This window comes from Zootermopsis nevadensis, unplaced genomic scaffold (assembly GCF_977971745.1).
Source record: "Zootermopsis nevadensis isolate Lab colony 2312 unplaced genomic scaffold, Znev_1.0 Znev_ptg000022l, whole genome shotgun sequence".
Classification (NCBI taxonomy): Eukaryota; Metazoa; Arthropoda; class Insecta; order Blattodea; family Termopsidae; genus Zootermopsis; species Zootermopsis nevadensis.
In genome coordinates, this window is record NW_028259154.1 from 17,399,569 (window position 1) to 17,424,016 (window position 24,448).

The 24,448-nt window shown below is 37.7% G+C and overlaps 1 protein-coding gene across 4 annotated transcripts in view; it reads right to left on the minus strand.

The window, feature by feature from the left end:
• Nucleotides 1-24,234, minus strand: part of LOC110829107 (protein-L-histidine N-pros-methyltransferase) — a 174,798-nt gene extending 150,564 nt beyond the window's left edge. For 3 of the 4 annotated variants that reach the window (XR_015536304.1, XM_087353319.1, XM_087353320.1), the window contains exons 1-2: nucleotides 23,724-24,234; nucleotides 22,930-22,974 (exon numbers count right to left, since the gene is read on the minus strand). Coding sequence is in view for 3 of the 4 variants with exons in the window: in XM_087353319.1 (XP_087209445.1) it covers nucleotides 22,930-22,974; nucleotides 23,724-23,942 (264 nt within the window). In the remaining variant the exon portion in view is untranslated. The remainder of the gene's footprint in view (nucleotides 1-22,929; nucleotides 22,975-23,723) is intronic. The other variant, XM_022062489.2, reaches the window with a different exon arrangement.
• Nucleotides 24,235-24,448: the final 214 nt, after the last annotated feature.

Here is a 24,448-nt window from a genome sequence, read left to right on the forward strand (position 1 = left end):
AAACAAACCCTAACGTCTAGTGAGTATGGTCACCTTCAAAACAGGTACCAACACTACCATCTGTACCATGCCTGAAAACACTGTTGGATATTATTTTCAGAGAATCCTTTCTGTAGACCCACCATTATTCTGAATGCCTTCAAGTGATTCAAAATAAGACACTTCGATGGAAAGCTATGATTTCTGAAACTTTACATAGTCACTTGAAACAAATCGGGCGAGTAAGGTTGATCTTCCAAAGTCTTTTAGTGACATGGAGTACTATCACGACTCAAACTCCACTTCTCCGATCAAAGACTTGTTTACTCTCTCTCGACGAATGCACTGCCATAACGTTCCGAAATTTGAAAGTAAAATGATTGGTTGACTTCGTTTGGAAGAAGAAATTCCTAATGAAAAACTCATTTGCTATCAAAAAAGCCCATATTAAGTGAGTATCTTGTCACCATGGCATGACGCGCTCTCATGTTGCGGATGGAGACTGACGAAGTTTCAAAAAGTTTTAATTTTCATCGGTAGCAGAGGAAAAGGTATATTTTGCGGTCACAATTTATTACGTTTCAAGGTATGCGAAACCACGGAACCTGTGGCGCTAGAGTCAAAAGCAGCACAGAATTTTGAAAGTTGCTTTTTTAATTTCCACCAACTATAATGTCATGCAATATGAAAATGGGCTTTTCTAAGTCCGTAACTGTACAAGCCCTCGGGCCCATCAGGCGATTGTAAGTAAAGAGAAAATATACGAAACTGAAGAGAAATAGAATAAAAAAGAATGCCACACAAAACTGAAGAAAGGACTGGGAATGAAGAAAAGGAAGAACATCAAAAAAAGGAAATAAAATGGTGATGATGACAACGAAGACCTTATTCCTTTTCTTTTAAAGGGAAAAATGTAAGACGATAGGGGTCTCAGAAAATGTGGAATATACAGAGACGAGGGATGCATCGACGTAGAAATCAGGTGATGACGACAGGCGAGGAGATAGATAAGAAAAGAGAGGAGTATATGATAAAAAGACGATGACGCAGAAATTGAACGGAGAACAAAGGCGGGAAAACGAGTCGGGGCGAAGGTTGTTAGGTGCGGAGCCTGCTTTCAGCGTACAGTGATGCGCCCGGAAAACTGTAAATACCCCATCACGGATACCGTCTCATTCAGCGTGAAGGGTAACAAAATTGTATTTCATGACAAGGCAAAACACTGATGTTTACTAAGAGCTCCTACTTTCGCCTTGTAGTGTGACCCCAACCCACAGTTACAACTTAGGCCTACACACATTAGCTGCTTAAGTCAACGAGCAAAGCTTCCAGTTGTGTGAATCAGACTCTTGGAATGGAAATCTGTCAGATGTTTCAGAATACGCCATGCTATGCTTTATGCAGGGTCCATATTTTAGCGGCGTAAGACTGTTCATCACTATGTTCATAAATGACAGCCACTGGACAATCAACCAAATGAATACTGTCCCGAAAGTATCATCATGTTTCTTAAACAATAATTATTTTTTAATTTTAATATTAGCTAAGTAATTATTAATAAACTGTATTGTTTATTAACGGAAATTGTCCATTATTATTGCAATGATCTGACATTAATAGTCATTATTTCCCATTTATGAGTAATGTTCGCTTTTCCCCTTGCGTTTTGCGCCAAAAACTTATATGCATTTCTTACCTTCCTCATACATGCTCCATGTACCACACATCTCACCCTGTTTGGCATTTTTATACCTAACTTTAAAAGCATCTCAGGTACGAAATACAGCGCTAGTACTACAATATTATTAGTATGGAAGAAAATTAATAATAGTTGACACGAACTTCACACCGAATTTTATAAAAGCCTATGTAATGTTTAAAACATCATTGGGACTCAGGAAGGCAAAGTAATATTCACATACAGATATCATGATATCGACTCCCTAAATCAAAGCAAAATGGAGGACGTATAAAAGAATGTTCTAATGAGGTAGATTTTTGAATATGGACCATACTTTGAATTTAGGAGGGCTCGCTGTAATCGCAGCTGTCACTGACTTTGTTCGAAAATGGAAAACAAACGTGAACAGAGCGACAGAAACATAATTTGCTCACCAGCACCCGACAGTCAAGTGACTTAAAATCTCATACGATGTGTCACGAGTCGATGTACCCCCTTTCACACAAATAAGAATACATTTCATCCATCTTCCCTCTCTGCTACGATAAAAAAACTCAATCATTTAAAACTTTGCATCTCAAACGTTTAAACTGAAACTGTATCCGAAGACAATAGGAAACCTTCCTGGCCTTGGTTCACTATTTGTTCCCAGTAGCTCATACACATTCGCGGCATCAATAAAACTACGATACAGAAAATGGTATTCGTACAAAGACTGAGAGAATTTGTAGTAACACACAAATTCTAAATGCTGAAGAACCCACGTATAAAATCAGCCTGTGTATAAATCAGGAAATTGAAATCAAACACCTAGAAGTTTCGGACCACCTCTGATTCATACACAGGCTGATTTTGTTCGTGTTAATACACCAAGCTTGCAAAGTAAATCTCTCATTTTACTGGCAAAGGGTGGACCTGCCCTCAATAAAAGTGGCCCCAAACTCTCAAACTTGGGGTTAGCAAATGCGTGCGACATAACCGTATTCCCACAACTATATATATATATATGACATTTCTATTTAAAAGGTTAATTTAAACCCATTACAACACAAGACCCAAGTTTTCTTGCAAAAGTTATAGCGATTTACTAGTAGTTACTGAACAGGCTTGCCGTGTAATCACGTCTTTCAGCCGCGTCTAATTACATGAACCAACTAGTTTTATTGGGACATTCTTACGGTACACTGGTGTCAATAACCTATTAATATAACACTCTCATTACACCCAGCGCCATATGTTCTAGTCTTTCTACTAGAATCCAAATTCACATTTTCCATCATTTCAGATTTCGGTGCACGAATGACGTATCAAAACGAAGAGAGAAGAGCAAAGCAGACAAGCGAGGAGCCGATTTTCACACATCGATAAACCAGGCCTGCATAGAAGCATTGCTAGATTTTTTCGATGCTCCAAATAGCAGAAAATTCTTTGCAGAAATGAACTCGTGTAACTACACAGGGAGTTTCGAAAAGCATTACATTGATATTTAAAAACCTGTTATATTTAAATTATTAATTAAATCCTTTAATATTCTAGACATTTTTACTTACACAGTCTAGATTGCATGACACAATTTTTTCTGTAATTCGTATTCCCCACATTATAGCCTCCATGAACAGAAACTATTCCATTTCATAACGAAATTTCAACGAATTCTTAGAAGATGCGATTTTACGAAAATCATCCAATTAGAATGTTTAACTATAATACTACTACTACTACAGACTTCTAAATTATCTAGGTGGACCCTGTCGTAAGATATAACATAAGCAATTGTAAAAATGACATATTTCGAATAAATATAATCTGCACAAATCCTGAAATTTTGATCTTTCAAAACAAAACACGAAGTCTATTGCTATTTAAAATCAGCATTGAAAATTAAACAGCAGCAGTCAAAACTTCGACTATGCCTAGTTAGGCCTATATAAAAATATTATCAAACCATGTTCTTCCCTCAGGATGAAAGACTAAATTTCAACACCATATAAAACAACTGGTAAAAATCATAATTGTATACATTTTTTCTTTACGTTTTTTGTTATGAAACTGTATGATAAAAAACTCTTAACTAAATGGTAGCAAGCACTCCCAGAATTAAAACTGATACTAATTTCTTCATAAATGTAATTTTGATTTGTTACTGTCTTTCCCAGATAAATATATTTATAGTTTAACCCATTTTATAAGCAAGTATTATCTAGTTTTCTATTATGACTCTGCCACATTCAGGTGCTAAAGGATTATCATATTAGTGTCCTCTGTGTTTAAAACTCTTTGTTGACGTATAACTAACTTACTAAGTTCTTGTAAGAGTCTAGATTTGTTTTCGCCTAATCAGCAGACACGATATCCAATAAATCTGGGAATTATAAACCGATGAGCAAACGAAAAACTGAAAAATCAGATTTTATGTGCACCAGGCATTAATGCCCACGGGCACAGGAAAATTACCGTATTTTATTTGGACAGCTCTGTGTGCTTTCCAAGTTCAAAAAACTACAATATACATGAGAATAAAATATTGAAAGAAACTGTAGACAAATGCGTGGCTTTGGAGTCACCGGGTAGCAAAAGGCTTATGATAAGTGCATAAAACACAGATGAAGACGCTTTCAAGTTGGATGCAGAGCTAGACCGCTCCGATGCAAGCTGTCACTTCGGTTTGAATCTGATGGTATTGGTGTAACAGTCTTAGAACGGCCTTTCAAATGTATGCTTTGGGGATACGGCATGGAACCTGAGACTTCTTTGAAGAAGCAACGTACACAAACTGAAAGGATTTTCTTTCCAAAACGGAGACTAATGTTTCTAGCATTAAACAAGAGTTGAAAGGTATACTCCAAATTGGAGTAGAGTCTACACATATTTTCCAAAAGCACTCTTAGCGATTTTGTAAAACTCGTTGTCAGTGAAGTTCATTTACTGCTGGTACAATCCAAATTCTCGCGCAGACGGAATCATTGAGTAGGCATTGAATTAACCAACATACAGTGAACAGAAACCTTGACAACAAATGAACAAAATGTGCAGAATTCGATTACTGCATGAACAGTGACCAACATTGTAGCAAAAATATGTGGGATCTGGCTGCTGCTTGTAATTTTTGTGCTAGTATCCTGCTACTAGTCCAGATCTGACCACTATTCACAAATTATGTGTTAGGCAATCAACCACTATTTGATATCTGGATACTATTCATAATATTTGTGCTAGTATCCAGGTTCTATTCGAGCGTGGTGTATTATTTTAGACATAAAATTTGGTATTTTTAGAAATAATGGGATCTACATCGAACGAAACTGTTTCGTACTACATTACTTCTGTAAACTAGGAACACGCTGGAGGTGTCTGTCTTTTGGAATACTGTGCTGTTTAGTCTAGTAGAAGTTTACCGACGTTTCAGAGGCGCTAGAGGGCGATCGGGTTGATGGAGAAAGCAAGCACCCCTGAAACGTCGATAAACTTCTATCACAGAACACGTCGAAACATCTCAGAAGACTTTCATATTCATTTTCGTCGCCCTGAAAACTTGAAATATCACATAAAAACGCACAGATGTCCAATTACTTAATTTTATTTTTAATTGATTTTTTGATTGATGTGGCCATTTAAAACAAAGATATAAACCATCTGTCGCCACTCAACTTTATGCAACTACTTACACAGTGATACGACATGATTAACAATTTAGCACCAATTACAGGCACGCTAGCCAGCTTTGACTATAACGGGGGTATGGATAGCGTGAGAAAGGACGAATTGTATAACTCCGTGCATTCTTACTCTGATTAATTCCTAAATGAAATATTCAGTAAAGTACCTTGGCCGACAATGTAAAAAAGCAATATAATTTATACATCTCTACGCCTTGTCCTAATACGGTCAACATGTTTAATGAGTTTAATCTCTGGTCGGCTAACTATTCCCGTATGGCCATCTACATAAATGGCAATGAGCATTTTGATAATAATAGTCCGGACAAGGATAACATGCATCCTTGAGTGCAATGCAAGTGGCCTACAATGAGTTTCTTTGCGAGCGCGGATTCAGGGTGAAGAGTCGAACAGTTCTTCCGTCATTTCGGGCCGATTGATATGGCGCAAATTCGATTCATGAATACGCTATTTAAAGAACTCACTATAGAGCTATGTTATGAACGATTCTGACACTGGTTGGGTTATTACAAAAAAAAATGATATGAGCATGGAACGTTAGTATAATAATGACTGTCAAGTGCTATTTTGTCCATCACATATCTCACATGGACTGCCTTGTAACTGAAACCGGGTCTCCAGGATAAGGAGCCTCGTAGCCTCAGGGCGATCGCAGTAAACACTTCCGAAACGCCGTTAAACCTTTGGGTTCTACACCAGCAATAAATTTCTTGACCAGTTGAGTAAATAAATTTTCAATAAATCTGTCAATTGATCAGTCATATGTGGAGCTCATAAAAATATTGTTATCACCCACTGTTACACTTAAGTACATTAAAGTCACTGTAATTTGAATGAGCGATAACCAGGTTTGTACAGTAAGTACGACATTTGATAATTGCCGAACTTAAGCCCTTTTATAATCACATTTGAAGTTTCTAACTAATTACAATACACATTAAACGGATAAATCATGCATTGGATAAACTTCCGTGACAATCACTTCCTACAGTTTCGATGTTTGCTTCTGAAACAACAGCAAATAACTCCTTGGCAAGTGTACATACGTAATCGCTATCTGCTCGCATACAGCAAAAGAATAAAAATTTATTCTGCACGTGATACGATATGTTCAACATTTGTCAATTACAATTCTTCTATCATCGATAAGAAAAGAGTATGGCGGAGTTACTGCACACGTAAGCAGCCAAGTGTCTTTCAATATTATATATAAATTGATATGCAAACACTGCACTATCCCATAATAATGAAGAACCAGTCGCCGATGAAGAGGGGAAAAGGACGATTCTCGTTCGATGTCATTAAAAAGTGATGAAAGCAATTTGATAGCAGCATGCGTGAAGTCCCTCTATTACATGGATTGATTCCACAGCCGAGGCTCCCGCAGGAAAGTACAGATGTTTGTGAATACACAGAGGACATAATTTTATTACCATCATAGGCTCTTTGTTTACAATACCAAGAAAGTAACTAACTACACGCAGAAAGGTTCTTCTTGAAAAGCTAACAGTCACTCACCTAATCAAGAAATTGGTTTTCCTGGCAACATTTTCGGCACAGCGAATACTTACGATGTTCTAAACAAGTCTTCACGTGAAGTCGCAGGTTGGCGCAAACCGAGTAGGATGTGGCGCAAATAATGATCGTCAATATCACATTCGCTCAGCTTGTAATGACTAAGCCCACAGACGGACAAACACTATGGGACTAATAAGATGTTCGTATCGTAAAAAAACGCGCCTGCACGGACAATTACACTAATTTCAGACGCCATTCAATTGGCTATCACGCAAACTAGCACTCTGGTAGCACAAAAAGAATTTCACCACTGGAAAAGAACCGAAGCCAGTTGAATCCAATTCTCATCCCACGAAGTATAACCCTAAGGCCTACTCACTTAAATACTGTGATCTCTTTCTTGTTCCAACTTTATTCCAAGAGCAGAACTCTTTCAAGGCGAGGCGTTGTTGACCACACTGCCAACAAAGCGAACGTTGCTGTCGAGTGGTTAGCAACCAAAGGTTCAAATCTCGGGACAGAGACCACTATTTCGACTGAAATTTTTGTGGTTTCTCTCTCTCCCTAACAAAATAACGGGATATTACCTTCATTATGCCACTAATACCTCCTTCCACATCCTTTATCATTCGACGCAGTACAGTCTGAGCTACTGACAGCGACATTAAATAAACCACATATCAATAAATAATAAAATAAATAAAATAAACAAGCACCACAGCTCGAGGACCATATGATTGTTGTAATTGTTGGCTGCCAGCGAATGTTTATTAGGATAAATGCAGATACGAAGACCGGCCCCTTCATCAGAATCCAAGATCACAGCATGTGCAAGGATATATCCAATCATATTTTTAAAATAGAGTTTAACGCGGGATGTGTGACTGTGAACTGGACTAGACTTCCTAAAGATAAGAACCAGGGGTGGACTCTTGTGGACACGGCTATAAACATTCGGGTTCTATAAAAAAAATGGCGGGGATGTCCTGACCAGCTGAGTGACTATAACTTTTTCAATAAGGGTTATGCTTCTTGGAGTATCTTTATGTAGCCTATATGAATTAATCACAAATTATTTTCAAAAGGCAATTCTGATTTTTAGCGGGTTCGTTAGCAACAGAACAACGAAATGGGAGTAGTACTGAAAGGTAGGGGTAGTGTATGATGATGATGATGATGATGATGCTGATGTAAACGGGCAGAGATTAATATTTGATGATAAAAGCATGGCAGATATTGAAGCAACTGCCCTGCATGGTTAGTCCAAGGGAAGGAAAACCAGAAGCTTATTCTGGCATATGTGACTGAGTGGGGACAAACTACAAACTGCATGACTTTTTAATTAGAATCCTTACTTTGTAGACGCACGGCTCCATGGGAATAATTCAAACAAAACCATATGACACTGCATTTACTTCTGTACGATGGTTCATTGGTCAGTTATTTTATGATTCTCGCTGTTTATACAGTCTTAATTATTTCATGAAATAAATAATTCAAGGAGAACGGTTTCAGTGTATGCCGGAACTGTGAAGAGAGAATGAAAAACAGGTTCATCCCCCCTTCCTTGAGAAATATGCCGCTAAGCTATGAGGCAGTAACGTTAAGTTGTTGTAAAACCAAACCAGACAACTACACCCCACACGCGTTAGAAAAGTGTCATTACTTGAAGCAGCAGGTTGTAACTACGGAAAACAATATCCCTGAAATGTTGACACCAATCTGGTCATGTAATTCCTGGTATTTATGGTATCCGAAGCTCATTACTTTGTACGTTAAAGCCTACCACTCGGCTATATCTGAGCCAGGTGGAATCAATCCACCTATTCACATCCAATTTACACTTGCTCTTTCTTTCCATCTACGTCTATGACTTCCACTTGGTGTCTTCCTTCAATATTTTCCGATTAAAATGTTACTTCAAGCGTGCTCTATGTTCCGCCCATCTCATGTATTGATTCAGCAAATCACGATTTTAGGTAAAAACTATAAATAATTATGAAGATCTCCATTGCATAATTCCCTCCTGACCTCTGTTAAAACAATCCCCTCAAAAATCTGTTCTTCCCTGGGAGTAAGAAGTTAATTATAATACAAAAAGTAGTGTATTTTAGGGTTTTAAGAAGCGAAGATGATGCTTACAGATTTTAAACAACGAGCAGTATCAATCGAGGTTTATTTAACGACGCTGTGCTACCTTCACAAGTTGTTTGGTACTGAATAAAACAGGACGGTGATCATATAGTATGATAACACGAAAAGGACGAATAATGACGCCGTCGTGGTTTATTTCAAACTTTCAACCAGATATTCCCCTGAAAGTGTTGAAGAAAAGCACCGTAACTCTCATAACCGATATTTCGTGCTCTAGTCGACATAAAAACCGAGTACCTACTGAATGCGACTCAGGTGCGATGTCGTATAAAGCACCCATAATCTGTCCATAATCCAGTCACTATTAATCACATTAGTTGTCGTATTTGATAGACGTACGTTTTTCAGCCTGCACTGGGCCGTCAGCAGATCTGGGAACGCCTTCATAGAAACCAATAAAGAAAAAGATCAGAGAAGAAGAACTACTGGATAATTCTGAAGGCCATGGAGGGATTTCGGAAAACTAAGAAACATACAAAAGACAAGGCACAGGAGTCAGTAACGACAGAATTAGAGACGTTTTTAAATGTGAAACAAAGAAGATTCTACAAAAGAAATAAAAAAAGGGAGAGGAAGAAGAGGGAAACAAAAGGAGGATCATCAAATTCAGTTCTCACGTCGGCGTGAATGGAAGCTGGAGGAGTATCATATGGACCGACACTGAGATGCAAGGTTTTTGCCGCGCGCGCGGGTGACGGAGAGATCTGCAATGTTGCGCGCTAAAAGGAAACTGAGGTAACACGTAATGGGGCATGAAGCGAGGCAGGAAGAGACGGGGTTGGGTCGAGGGAACGAGTCATGTGCCCCTGGGGAGAGTAGTATAACACCGCCCGAGATAGTGCACCCTCTGTCACAACGGAAGAAGAAAGAAAATTCTTAATACACAATTCTAGACTTTTGTTTGACATTAAAGCACGGTACTGAGAATCTACAAGTATTACTTCAACTTCAACTGAGTTAATCGGATTTCCATAACATGAGACGACAGTTCAGTACTTTTTGTATCGGAATCATTCACTGTATTGTGACGAGATGTTTAACAAGTCGAGCGAGCTGTTTTACCCTTGCAGCATCATTATAATCGGCCAACATTAAACCACAGCAAAAGTTACAATTTGTACAAGAGAAAGAATCAGCCAAAATTCCTTTAGCTTATTGGTTTCTTGTTCAACGTAAGTATGATAAACTATTTTATTGCAACACCAGACGCCTAACCAAGTGACCAAAGGTTCCACTGTGCACCGCTTAATCGCTATACCAGGTGGTGTTCATGGTCTCAGAAACGAAAGGATTAAGAACTGTCATGTAAAATCCATAGCCATGGGCCATGCGTAAGAGGGAGTAGCATGTTCCAATCCTAAATCGCGTTTTTCTGTTTCTTCCTGCTTTCTTTCGTAACGACACAGACAATGAAATTGGTTGATAAAGCATGTAAGGAATCCAAAATGTCTGTAGACTTTTATGAGCTTGAGGCTTTCACGGCGGTAAATATGTCTCCGAGGTGTTGGTAACTACTCTCTATGACTAATGAGAAAAGCTTTGACCTAGCAGAGCGGACTCACGCGGAAGTCTTACGGTAGTAAATATGTGGCTACAAAATGATGTATCAGATTTATATAATCGACCTTTCTTTAGGCGTTCGTCATAACACAGAACTAACAACATGCGTTTCTCCTTTTTTTAATGGATAATTTATATTTTTAAATACAATAAAACGTGTTGCTTAAAATCGGCACATACCGTTAAATTTGGCAGCACAATATTTCTTGCCAGATTGAAGCAAGAGGCAGGTCGCTACGTATAGATCTACACGTAAAGATAAAAGCCTATTGCAAATGCTTATGGCAAGTTTGCGGCAATATTTCAGGAGGTACCATTCTGGACAAGAAAAGTACACTCGCTATTACCATTAAAACAATCTTCAAGGAACTACAATAAAACAATATCATTTTAAAATTACAATTTGACATGAGAGTTAAGATATAACTACATTTCTAGAGGCCTGCCAAGAAAAGATAAATATAAATTTAAAAAAAAATTGAACAAAGGCGAATATGGAAAACAATTTATTCGAAGCCGTAAGCCTGTATACACACTGGTAAATAATAAATGAGAACGAGTTATGTACCCACATATATCACACAGTCCGACTTAACTAATTAATGCATAGTGCTGTAACCGTGACCACGCAGCACATGCAGTGTCCTATGTTAGCGGCTTCATCTGTGACACTGCATTTGTCTGGTCTCGGAGTAAATGCATTTTGGGTAGTTTAGTGCAGTATTTTATCAAAACATATCAATGTTCTGCGAGATTAAAAAACGCGTTTAGGACTGTTTCAAAACGATGGAACTTAAAGATACATAAAAGTCAGAATTCAATATCTGTTATTTACTGCATCACAAACCGTAAAGTTACGCCCGAAAGACTAAGAATTCAAGCGAATGATATCCTACTTGCAACTTCCCACAGCTGTAACTCCATTTTATAATAACACCGTGTTGCTGAGCTCAAAAGGACGTATCTCCTGTCCGTCTACTGCCGTGGAAGATAACCGCCGGACAAGAATAACATATTTTACAAACTTAAATCGGGAAATCCATAATAATCTCCGCCAAATTCTCATAGCGGCGAATACGAAGACGTCTGTCTTCTAGGATGTAGCGCCGTGTAATTTGGTAGATGATTACCGACGTTTCAGAGCTGTTTGCTGCCTCCAACGTCAGGGCGCAACAACCCGGAAGACGGCCATCGTAAAATTATTCACCAGGGAATATAAACAAGCCCTATATATTTCCATTATTCTCTGTTTTTGAAACGACTAAAACACTGTCAACAGCGCTTCCCCCCTAATTAAATGAACAAAATAATGTCGGGGAATGTTTTTATCAACAAAGGGAGACGGAAGTCCATTCATTCTGCAGCCGTAGAGCAAAGTATGTGCACTGACGCTGCAAACAGAGCACGACTTTCGCTAAGTAGATCTGCAAAATAGTGTAATATGAGAATGGGTTTAAATAAGTCCCTGTATGTAAATTAATTGATATCAGATTATTGCAACTGAAATCATACAAATTCCTGCAGAATTGTTACTTTATCAATCTGTCATATATACATTTCGTAGGGCACGTGCGTGTACATGTATTCAACCCCCGCTTTCGAATATTACATCCCTTATTCACTTAATTCCGCCGAAGCACATCAAAGAAACCCTTGTGTAAGGAAAGCAGACGAAGCATACACTAAATCAGTTACTAGTTTGAATCTGATAGCTGCACAAGCAAGTTTAGAGACCCATGAAACGGAATGCATTGCCCTGGAGATTACTGGGCAGAGGGGTGAGGAAGCAAATGAAAATGGCTGATTACTAAGAGGGGGAAATAAACGGTAAAACGAATTACAAATTTAGTCTGAAAACATAAAATTATACAACAGACTCGTTGCTGCTCTTACACGTCCTTTGGAACACTACCGATCGAGTAACATGTCACGGTGCATGAGCTCCGCATTGGGAAGGTCCTTGGTTTGAATCACGAAAACCATAAAAAGAAGGAATGAGAGAGAAATAAAAGAAAGATCAAAAGAGAGAACCAATAAAGAAAAGTCTCCGCCATCTTATATATACATTTGTCTCAAATGCTTCAAAATTTTCTGAAGCTTTTTATTTCAGAAACAAACTTCGTCCTAAACTTTCAATAAAGAATATTATAGCAGTCTCATTATCAAAACTAGTAAAAATACAGTTTTCGTTTTTAACAGTTAGATGACTGATGTTTAAAAAGACATTCTAATATCAGGTAACAGTCGTGCACGGTGACCATGAAATATTTAGATTATGTCGCCGTGCAGATTTTATTTCAAATAAAGGATTATGCCAGGAATATATTTGCTATAGACACGTCCATTCTCATCATGCTATATATCCTGATAAAACAGTAGGTATCGATTAATTTACATGGTATTTCCTTTTGTCTCTCGAAAGCATCAATAAAAGTTACACCAGTTACACCGCTACACATTAAAGAAAATCGGCTTGCATTACCTTCTTGCTATAGCGTATTTATACAAAACCGTTCCTTAAAAATGCAGCAATATCACGCAAGAATGGGAACTATATAAACAGATTCAACACAGAGAAGGAGAAGAAAGAAGGGTAGAGCTATAAGGGTGAGAAGGTGGGGTAGGGTGGAGGAATATCTCCAAAAAGAAATACACTGCAGAGAAGTAGGAGCATAGGAACTATAGGCGAGGATGATTGGATGGAAACGAACGAAGGAAATGCTGCCAGTGGTACAGGGGATGAGTTCATGAATCTACACATTTGCAAGCGGAAAAAGAAACTGATGAGACACCCTCTAAGCCTTATACAGTACAACCCCGTTCCCCACACCCCGAAACAACTCCTCCTTACCGAACCCCCAACTCCCAAACTCTTTTTTCCCCCCAATTCGTGCTCTGGATGAGAACCTGGTTTTATATCAAGTATTTTCTCTTCCCTTCTCGCGTTTCTCCAGTTGTGTGCAAAATGAAAATGTCTTCATCTACGTACATATGGGCTATTCAGGTTTCGGTACAGACCTACTTGTGCGGTCACTATGGACATATATGATAACGTGTGCCTAAATTCCGACAAATATGACAAAACTAATCGTCTGTTTCTACAAATATCGACAACGGGACTATTTCGTGTTTTCGTATGTCACAATACCTACATTTCACATTTACTCCATAAAAATTATAAGCAAATAAATTAAATATTCAACGACTAACCATCGATATATCGATATCAAAACTTCCGTCTCTTGTTGTGTATGCCCCCTTTCAGTAGTAGTTTTTGTACAACAACAACAAAACGCAGAAGAAGAAACCGACTCACCCAAAGTGGCGAACCTGTTAATCACATAAGTGGCGACAACGAAAGGTAGTAAAGTGTATTTTGGTGAAAAAGGACGTAAATTTATTTCTTGAAAGGTCAAAGTGTGGCGCTATCGTAACCATTTAGCGTAATTTATGTATACATAAGCAAACTGTCGCTATAAGTGCCATCATGTACGCCTACACGTTAACGGCGACAAACTTTTTAAAAATGTAATACTGACTTCACATCATATAACACTACTTACGTATTTCGCAATTCTGTGCCATAAAAAACACAACATGGGTGTTATGCAAACTGTTGAGATGGGAGGAACAATAATACTAATAATAAAATTATAAAAATAAGATGCATAGACAAGCAGAATCATACAGGAATGCTGATTCACACTGAGGTCTGCTGGGTTGTAACACCGTGTTGTATTGCAGGTAGCTGCCACCTACAAGACTACGGTGTCACAACCCAGAAGACCACAATATGAACTGCCAACACCGTAAAAACCTAAAATCTCATACAGATATAGCAATACCTGTAGGGGCTGTGAAGAGATTTGAAATTCCAAACTTGGGCGAAGATAAGGAGAAGGAAAGGAAAATTATACACAGAAACATAATAAATTACAGTTTCCACTAAGCGGATCAACACATATCAGGCACACTTCAATAACCTGACGAACCTCGCCAACTTTTTAATAACAAAATTTTCTCTCATGCACCCTTTTGAAGATAAAACACGCAGTTGTATTTCCCTTACGCAGTTTCTCAGCGTATCTCTTACTAAGTACATATTCGTTCATCTCTTCTCGTTTGTAAGTCTCTTTAACCTTCGTATCGCACGTATAGCAGGTTTAGGCTAACTGGCACCGTAAAAGGGAGCGGAAAAAAAACAGGCCACAAGATGAAAGCTCAACGAGTAGGCTACTCTGAACGGGATTTGCTACAGTACACTTTCTAAATGGCTTATTTAAAACAGATTTATATGGCTGAGATTTTATCTCTTACATAAGTCACATACATACTGAAACTTCAAATGCTACGTTTTGATCTTAAAACACCTCATACAATCGAATGCTTGTATTTTTAAAAACGCCTTTAAAATGAGCTATAAAAGGGATAGTGGCAATAAAGCACTGACTCCATGATTAAACGTCTTTTTTTTGGAGAAAATGACAGTTTTTGGTCAGCTAAGAAATTCTTTTCGGTCATGGAAACCAAAAGGCTACACTAAAGCTCGCCATTCGACTGTATTCTGAGCAAGCTGAATCCAATCCATTCACACATTTTTCATCTATTACCCCTTAATATTATTCCACCTTAACTCTATACATCATACGCGTATGGGCCTTCCCTTTATTTAATCATCTTTCTATTATTAGTTTCCTCGTGTTTAAGCAAATTGCAGCTTGCTCAAAAAAAAACATTAGGTCTAATTACGACAGTTAAACGAAAACTTTTTAATTCAAAACCCTAAATTGCCACAAGTGAATTTGACGCAAGCGAACAAGTTTCTGCGTCAGAATTTAGTTTTCTTTTTCGTAAATAACTTGTTCTGCGGAAGTTATATTGTAATTGAACATAATATTATTAATCACATATATGATAACTGTGGCGTCTTAAGAGCGGACAAATCCGACGTATTTTCTGTTTCTGTTTGTGGAACACCCTGGACTATTTCTTCCACCTTTTCACCCCGTTTCTGCCGGTCCATAACATTATCTACATCCTACTCACTTTACAAAATAAAGAGGTTCTTCAACCCCCCCCCCCCCCCCCCCACTTCCAAAGATCTTAATACTCTTGCGAGATTGAATAAATGGGATGACTTCGCAGACCCAAATGGAAATAAAACCTCGACGAAAAAGAAGAAACTAAGATCGGTACGTTCTCTTCGCACTTCACGAAACAAGACGGAGCTCTTCTGCGAGACGAATACTCCATATTGACCTGTTACATGAAACCCCAACAGAGCGGCTAATCATATATTTTAGACACAAAGGGCGGAAATGACTAAAAATGTTTTGAAGCCAAATTTCTGTCACCACTAACAAACCAACTAGGCTACTGAACCTCTCTTACACCTTCAGCGAAACTCAAATGAAGAACGTAAATTATTGTCTTTCCATTCATTACTTTCGCTACTGTTTCTTGGACGTTGCGAGAATTCTCGATCATTTTACGGAAAACGCTGGCTTGTTATAGCTTATTATGTACTGAAATCATCGACCTTTTACGGTACGTTCAGAAAAGAGCTGTCGTGTTGTTAAGAATATGGCAAATCTCCATAGATCAATTGGAATAAAGGCAACCAAATAGCAAAATAAGTGAAGGTCATAAACAAAGAACAGGTAATAATCTAAAGTTTGAAAACAAGTCACATGTACGCAAAGAACGCCATTTCAGGACATATCTCCCATGTGTGCAGAAATTACCATCATAAAGCAAATTCTCAACTTGGCCTTGGTGCCAGCAGCCTCTAAATTTTAAATAAGGACGTATTACAAAACCTAAGGCATGTCATGAAAGCCTCAGAGCAACATACTTCATGATGATCGGCAAAGAGAACAAAATAGACATAAGTTATACCAACATGGGAAGAGTCAAAAAATCTAATTTTATGCTCAAAATGGAAACTTCTAAGGTGACACTGAATGTCAAAGTGTTTTGACACAATTCGTGCTTCATATTCTGGACCTACCGTGTCTACGTAACCAAATCATTTGACACAGCGTTGTAAAATAACCTAATAAAGAATTTAAGAACTTGTTACTTTCGGTAGGCCATGAATTATCAAATGGTGACAGTTCGGTCAGAATAGGGCCATGCATTCCGAAGTCCGAGAAGACACTGACAAATGGATACACCTACATTTTATCAGTTCCACAGCGTTATCAACTCAGCACGATACTTTCGACGACGTGTTGTATGTAAGGGGCACAGGTCTTCACGAATATTATGCTTACAAGACTGGAAGGACTGGAGGAAACCACAAAAAACCTCAGTATAGACAGCCGGTCTTTCGGCCGAGATTCGAATCACAGATTTTCCTAAAATAACCACCACAATTGATGTTCAATTCTGATTTATGTCGACGGCATTAGAAGGCAACCGTAATATGTGATTTAATTGGAAACCTAATTCCAGTCCTACCCGTCATAACAACAAAATCAATACAGACCTACCTACTACATTTTAGAAACATTGTTTGTAGAACACAGCCTTCTTTAGACTCACCGCCGTGAAAACCTCAAATCCTACATTGTTTCTAGAAGCCAATCAATAAAGGACAACCCCAAACAATATTTCATTTTAATGGAAACAGTAATTTTAATTAGCAAAAAGCACACGCTATTGAAAATGATTAACACTTCTGTAAAACCACCCACATAACTTTCCGAACACCTGTAGGCCTATACACACTCCATCTTTAAATTAACTCTGTGTGTTGAAACCTTAGCATTCATCGGTAATTGTTTCCGGTGTTTTGATAGGCTTCTTGGTTCCTTAGTCCATTATCTATTCACTTTCATTGTAGTTTTAGTAATGGGCTTAATACAAATATTGGTATAGTTGGTCCTGCTTGCGTGAACACGATTAATACTCAAGAAGAATGGCAGGGGAGTGGAGGTAGTTAAAAAGGTCATTTCCAATTGGTGACGGTAGCTAGGTGATACGAAGCTGATGGGTTCTACAATCCATGTGTAAGGCCTTCAGCAAGTCTCGAGTTTTGTTTCCCGTGCAAGTCTATAAAGTTCATATATTCGTTAACCGTAAACTTACCAAACAAACAGAAATTTTGGTGTTTCATTAATAAAAGGATTTCCTTTCTTACGCATTCTCAGTGCAACAAGCAAGCAAATCCTACTATAGGCCTACTACATGTCATTCGCTTTACAAAGTTCACGCAAGAATCAAACCAGGAGCTACAGGAAAAGAGAAAAACTATAACTGAAAATTGTAAGTTAAGCTACTACTTAAAATTGAAAATAAAAGTCAAGTTTTCAAAATATGTAAAATTCCCCTTGTAAATATTTTCTCATCTCGATCCATGTAGCATCATTAAATAAATTAACATCAGGGCCAGCTAACGCTGACTGGAAGCAAATTCGGTAATTTTATTGTAGCGTATAAAAAATAAATAAATAAAAAATAGCATACTACATTGGTCGCAAGGCCTGAGGCGTGGACCTCGACCTCTTGGAACTGGGATCGTGGCTTCAAATCCCATTCAAGACAGATTTCTAAAGATTACTGTCTCCTGGGATGTAGCAACGTGTAGTTTGTAAGAAGTTTACCGACGTTTAAGAGGTACTTGGTGCCTCTATCATCAGACTTTATTCATTACTGACTGGTCTTACTCGATTCGTCCGCACCATAACGTCCACTGGCTTAGAGCTTTTTTTTCTCCTTTGAACTCAACTGTCAATACAGCAATGCAAAACAAATAAAATTCAGAATTATCTCGCTTGGTTTGGTTCTATAAAATCGTCTTTGTAGTGTAAAGAGCTTCACGCTCCATCGTTTACAGCAGCGTGGTCAGTCTGGCAGCTCGCGGGCCGTGTCCGGCCCGCGAAAGTATTTGTTAATTTGTTACCAGCTAGTGTAAACCCATACTTTTCGAAGTTGATATTCCGTCACTGGTAGTATAATATTCTGCTCAGTGCTCTCACTAAAGCCACTGACTTTGATAGCTTAAGATGTACGTTCTACTGGTGCAAATTGTTATTGTATCAGATACAAGCTGTTAAAGTAACGGAGTTCAAATAATTTGTGTAAGTTTCCCAGTTTAAAATTGAGAGAGATACAAGCTGTTGCAGGATCAAATTTAAAATAATATACAACTCTATAGTAGTTTGTGCACATTTAAATAAAATTTATATTTCAGCATATGTAACAGTAATTTGTCATTTATGAATAAGTATTATTAAATATAACGAAAATGCAAGCATGGTGATAGGAGGGGTTTCTTGGCCCTTGGGTCCAACAGGAAAACTATTGTGGCCCGAGCGAAGACAAAAGTTGGACCGCCCTGGACCACAGCAGCCGTGTAGACGCAAGACCGTAGAAATAGTGTACGAGCATGAAAGCAAAGATAAATTAGTGTTTGCAAAAGTAAAACTGAAAATGGCTGTCTTCTGGGTTGTAACGCCGTATGGTCTGGTAGGAGTTTACCAACGTTTCAGATGTACTTTCTGCCTCCATAATCAGGGTGGTCGAGGCGCTGCAATTAGAAGACAGCCACCTTCATAATCGCCGCCGTGAGAACCTCAAATCCTGCTTGTGCAATTGATTGTCGGCACCTCTTGGTCTAACCACTGTTACACATCCCGTAAGAACATGAGTAGTCATTGATGCAAAATTAAATCAGCAAACTGAAAACTAAATTGATTTATTGCTTCCCAACACTTGTACGAATGTATGAATACAGGAAAACTAAACTTCTGACAAGGCTAACAAACTTAATATATTTAAGTGACGTTACGAATACAGATCACAAAGAAATATAAAGTAATAACAGACAAACGTGGATATAGTCGGTTTTACACTAAAATATAATAAAATAGGCAACGTTAAATATTAAATTACTTTCAAATTTAGTTATATGAAGCAGTCCAAGAGGCATATCAGGTGTACTTTCTTGATGCTACTGTATTAAATACGTCAATCCTCTTTCGGCCTGTTAATCGTTTTCGCAACATTTTGTACTCCGGTGAAAAACGTCGCAGAGTTTCTACGAATATGTTTTAACGGCTTCAGTTATGTCTACAGCAGTGTGTGTGAATTTTGGGACACACTGTGTTCGACAAGTCGACTGAAGCAGAGTGTAGCGCACTGTGTTCAACGTGGTAATAAGCATAATGAAAACTTTGAGCTCCGTGTAAGCCTCCATCAGTCAATGTTTAGTCCGACAATAACGAAGCTGCATGGGAACTGTGCTGTTTGGGGTTGCATTGCGTCATTATCTGACACTGTCTTGAAATTAATTCAAGCACCAACATAAAGACTACATGGATAAAACATTACCTGACAAACCTATATTCATGACATCGACTTCAGTCAACGTCAGGGATAAATTTACACACTAGAAACTGTAGTAGTAGGATATTAAACACACTTTGCTTTAAACGGGGTGCTTCACAATCTGGAATGGATTACTTTCTTTGTAGTCACTGCAGACGAATGTGTATTCTTGTGGGTGGAGAAGTTATAAACTGTAGCCTATGCTGAATGATCAATTGTGAACAGTTCAGAAGAGATCACATATTTCTTACGGTGAGGGGCTGTTACTCCCTGCCAACCCCCATACTGAATGCCTGTGGAAACAGTTAAAACAATCACGTCACAAAAGATGCTCAAGTGGATATAACTAACTAACTAGATGGCTTACCGAACCCGAAGGTTCATCACAGAATTAATAAAAGCCCTTCACCGGACCCTGTCCTGGACCAACAAAATCCAGTCTCCTTCAACTCATATCTGCGTAGATCCTGCCTGACATTATCCTCCCATCTACGTCTAGGTCTCCCCAGTGGTCTATTCCCCTCAGGCTTCCCAACCAATACCCGGTGCACACCTCTTGTCCCATCCATGCGCGCTACATGCCTCGCCCATCTCAAGTGGATATGATGAACAAGATATTACGTGGGTGGTACTGGTCCCTTGAGGTCAAACTTATGACAAGCTAATACGTATATCATTTTCATCATTCAATTAAGATGTCAATCAAATAGTTATTTTGAGTATGCAAATCTACTCCTAGATCAGTCAGTGAGTCAAGTGATTTGTAAATCAATAAATTACTTTGCCTAGACATGAAAGTTACTGAGTGACTTTTAAACACTCTGCTAAAAACTGATGAATCACTGTGACTGAATATAACGTTTAGGTCCACGTTTTGAACAGCTGTTACTTGTTCAACATATAATGGTCTTTGCATGATGATTCATCACAAGAAGGCTGAACATGTTCAGAATGGCATGTGATAATACACCCCACAGAGTCCCACAATAGGTTTATCATTATTAAACAGTATATGGTGTTCATATTCAAAATAACAGACTACAAAGTCTCAATCTTATTTTGCAGCAATACTGGTTTGCAAATTAAGTGTATGCTATTAGCAAAAATATGCATATTATATCACCACATGAATAAAAAATCCTAATTGTTAGATATTCAAATCATGGACGCAATAATAAACTTGCGGTTACAAGTAATAATTACAGAAATTTGGTGGAGAACGTCTTGGGAAATATTCACATGGAAGAATGAGAAGATGGGATAATAATATTCAATTGGATATTAGGAGAAGTTGCTAAGATCAGAAGTGGATGGAACTGGATCAGGATTGTCCAAGGCTGGACTTTCGTATGTAGTTATAAATGGTGATAAACCTTCAGATTGTATTTTCAGTGTTAGTTGGTTTAATTAGTTTCATCTATCTCCGACCTTTGTAATATAAAGAATTCAGCTTGTTAATTGTCAGACCACAAAATGCATACCGCTGAATTCGACCTTTATTCATCTTCAAACGCCCAGAATATTTTCTTCATGCCCAAACACATGCAACATGTGACACCTTCACCTAGTCACCAGAGCCACACTACAAACTTTGTTTTCAAATAAATTCAATTTATATTTCAAAAATATAAAAGTAATATAAGACAACAGTAACCTAACAGTCTCACACACACATGAATCGCCCTGATGACAGAGGCAGTATGACCTCTGAAACGTTGGTAAACATCTACCAGACTACACTGCGCAACAACCCAGAAGACAGAAATCTTCATACTCACCGCTGTGAAAACCCCAAATCTTACAGTATAATCAATGTTTACAGCAAAAAACTCCAAGTTTAAAGCATAACTTCTTCTAAATTAAGTAAAAAAGTGACATACTCACTGATATAAATTCTTGACAATTTATATGAAAACACTTAAAATGTTCAAAGTATATGAACTTCAAAAACCAGAGCTGAGTAAATTCTTTGGCGCAGTAGTGATTACTTAAATATTGTTACTAAATCATGCAAGGGATCACTTGAGGGAGAACACATAAAATACTAATATTTACCATCAGCCATAAGTACAGGGCAAGAGAGAAACTGAGATAAAAATCATAACTACAATTTGTGTAACTTACATACAATACAATCTGTGTTTGGAAAGCATTCAGTTTAAATATTTTATTCCCTCCTTTGATGAAATGATTTCAGGATTTAAATGTTACAATTACAATGATATCAGTCCAGTAAAAAAAAGAGGGCCATGGTAGCATATAAATTAACAATACAAAGGCAGTAAAATGTTCTAGTCAGTTGTTGAAATTTCATAATAATCTCCTTTTCCATTTCAACCATCTCACTTTACAAATAACTGACAGTTAATATCCATTATTTATACACAGGAAGTAGAGATGCCTTAAGAAGAGATGATCCTATGACTAACCTGTATGAAAATCTGTCATAGACAGAGACTGTTGTTTTTCCAAGGAGAAAATTTGGTCCTAAAAAGCATGAATTAATGAAGGAGTGGAAACAATTACATAATGAGGAGCATGTCTCCTAATATTTTCATCATGATTCTGTGAACATAGGAATAAACCTTTGAGTTCCATAAGAAGATGTGAATTTCTTGATTAACTCTGTAATTATTATTATTCAAAGAACTGCTCCATGCAGTTACAGTAGGAGCTAAGGCAGCTAGACTCCAACTTCACACAACAGATGGCAGGACTCAATCCAATGTGGTCCATGTGAGATTCATAGTGGATACAGTAACACTGGAGCTACTCATGTTTCAAACATTTCCATTTTCACATTATTTCACCAATTCTCCATACTGCAGCCACAATCTCTAAAGCATGTGATAGGTCCAACTTCACTACTCAATTGTTCCTCTGACTCTTACCCAGCACTTGAGTGGTCTCAGAAGACTGGCATCAGCTTTACCTGAAGTAAAGCAAGGTAAAGTTACCTTTGATCTAAAGAATCAAGCCATTAAAGTGTATATGTAATGTGAAGGTAAAGCTCAACAAATTACAGACCTTGGCACAAAAGTGAGGTGAACAGCCAGCACCACAGTCCAGCAACTTTAAAAAATAGAAGAGAAGTTCAGTGAACCCCTAAAGCAAATCAAAATGTTATGATGAAGACAAAAATCTTCCTGCCTACAATGAATCAACCCATTCCCATCCATTGTACAGCCAGCCAATTTAGTGAATATGGTATCTCTGCTCGTACTCTATATGATGTAATAAAAAATAATTATATGAAAACACAAAACCTATAAACAATAAAGAGAAATCATTCATAATTCATGCATCACACACATTCATAAATATTTTCCTATTATTACCTTAACTAGTACTACATAAACCCTCATCACATACTGGAATATTGTGTACTTTTGTACATGCATGTGTATCCATAACCATGCCATAAAATAACCTGAGGAATTCTACTTTCAAAACACTAATTATACTAAATCACACAGTAAATGCACCTACAATCCAGGAAGAAGCCCAAGGGTCAAATGTTGATATGGTTAGTACATTTCCATGCACAAAATATATATAATTTGTATCTAATTTCTCAGACTGAATTATATGTGTGTGTGTATGTTATGTATGTAATAAGCAATATTCAGAATGTAAATAATCTAATCCAACAATCCAAGTTGAATAGTTGAGGATCATGACACAAAATCTGAGGGACATAAATGGTTTTAGGGAAGACATGTAAACGCATTAACAGCTCCAAAATGTAAACGAAAATTTCAATATTAAAATTATGCAGAAGCACATTAGACTAATTCTATATGATGCTAAATGAACTTTACCTTTTTTCTATCATATCTTTGTAGCCGTTCATCTGCAAGATATTTGTAGTATAGTGTTCGAGCAAGTGTTCCGTGTGGACGATACACTCTACTAAGAATTTCACTGGCTTCAGCTGTGGTATGGATGTCATAGGATGAATTAAAACTGTACGTTCCTGCATTGCACTGACTGAAACAGGTGTCACTCTCACTAACAGAACAAGCAGAAGACGAATCCATTTTTATTTTGTGCCCGTTGCCTTAACAACAATTTGTCACACTGTTCTTCAAACCAGAATTTCAGTTTGGAAATGACACATGCAAAATAAAGACAGTGGCACGGCCTATTTTCAATCAAGATTATAATAATGAAACAAGTAGAGTCTAGCTACAATATAATATATTAAAATAAACGATGATTATGATGAAGATACACCAAGACGCAAGCACAAAAAATGGTAGTACAAGAACACAGAAATGCAATTTTACACAAAATTAACCCAACTCAATACACATATGGCGGCCATCTTGTACTAGCAGCGCAACATATTGGTGAGAATTAGAGTGAGAAACAACGGAACAGCACAATGCACAGCTACGGTCATGTAACCTCGCTGACTCAATCGGTACATTTGTAGGACTTCTTTCACGTTGTAAAATAATTCATTCGTTTGAATTAAAATAAACGCTCAGAAAATTAACGCCAGGAACGAAATTGTAAGACAGAATTGCCAATATTCATATTC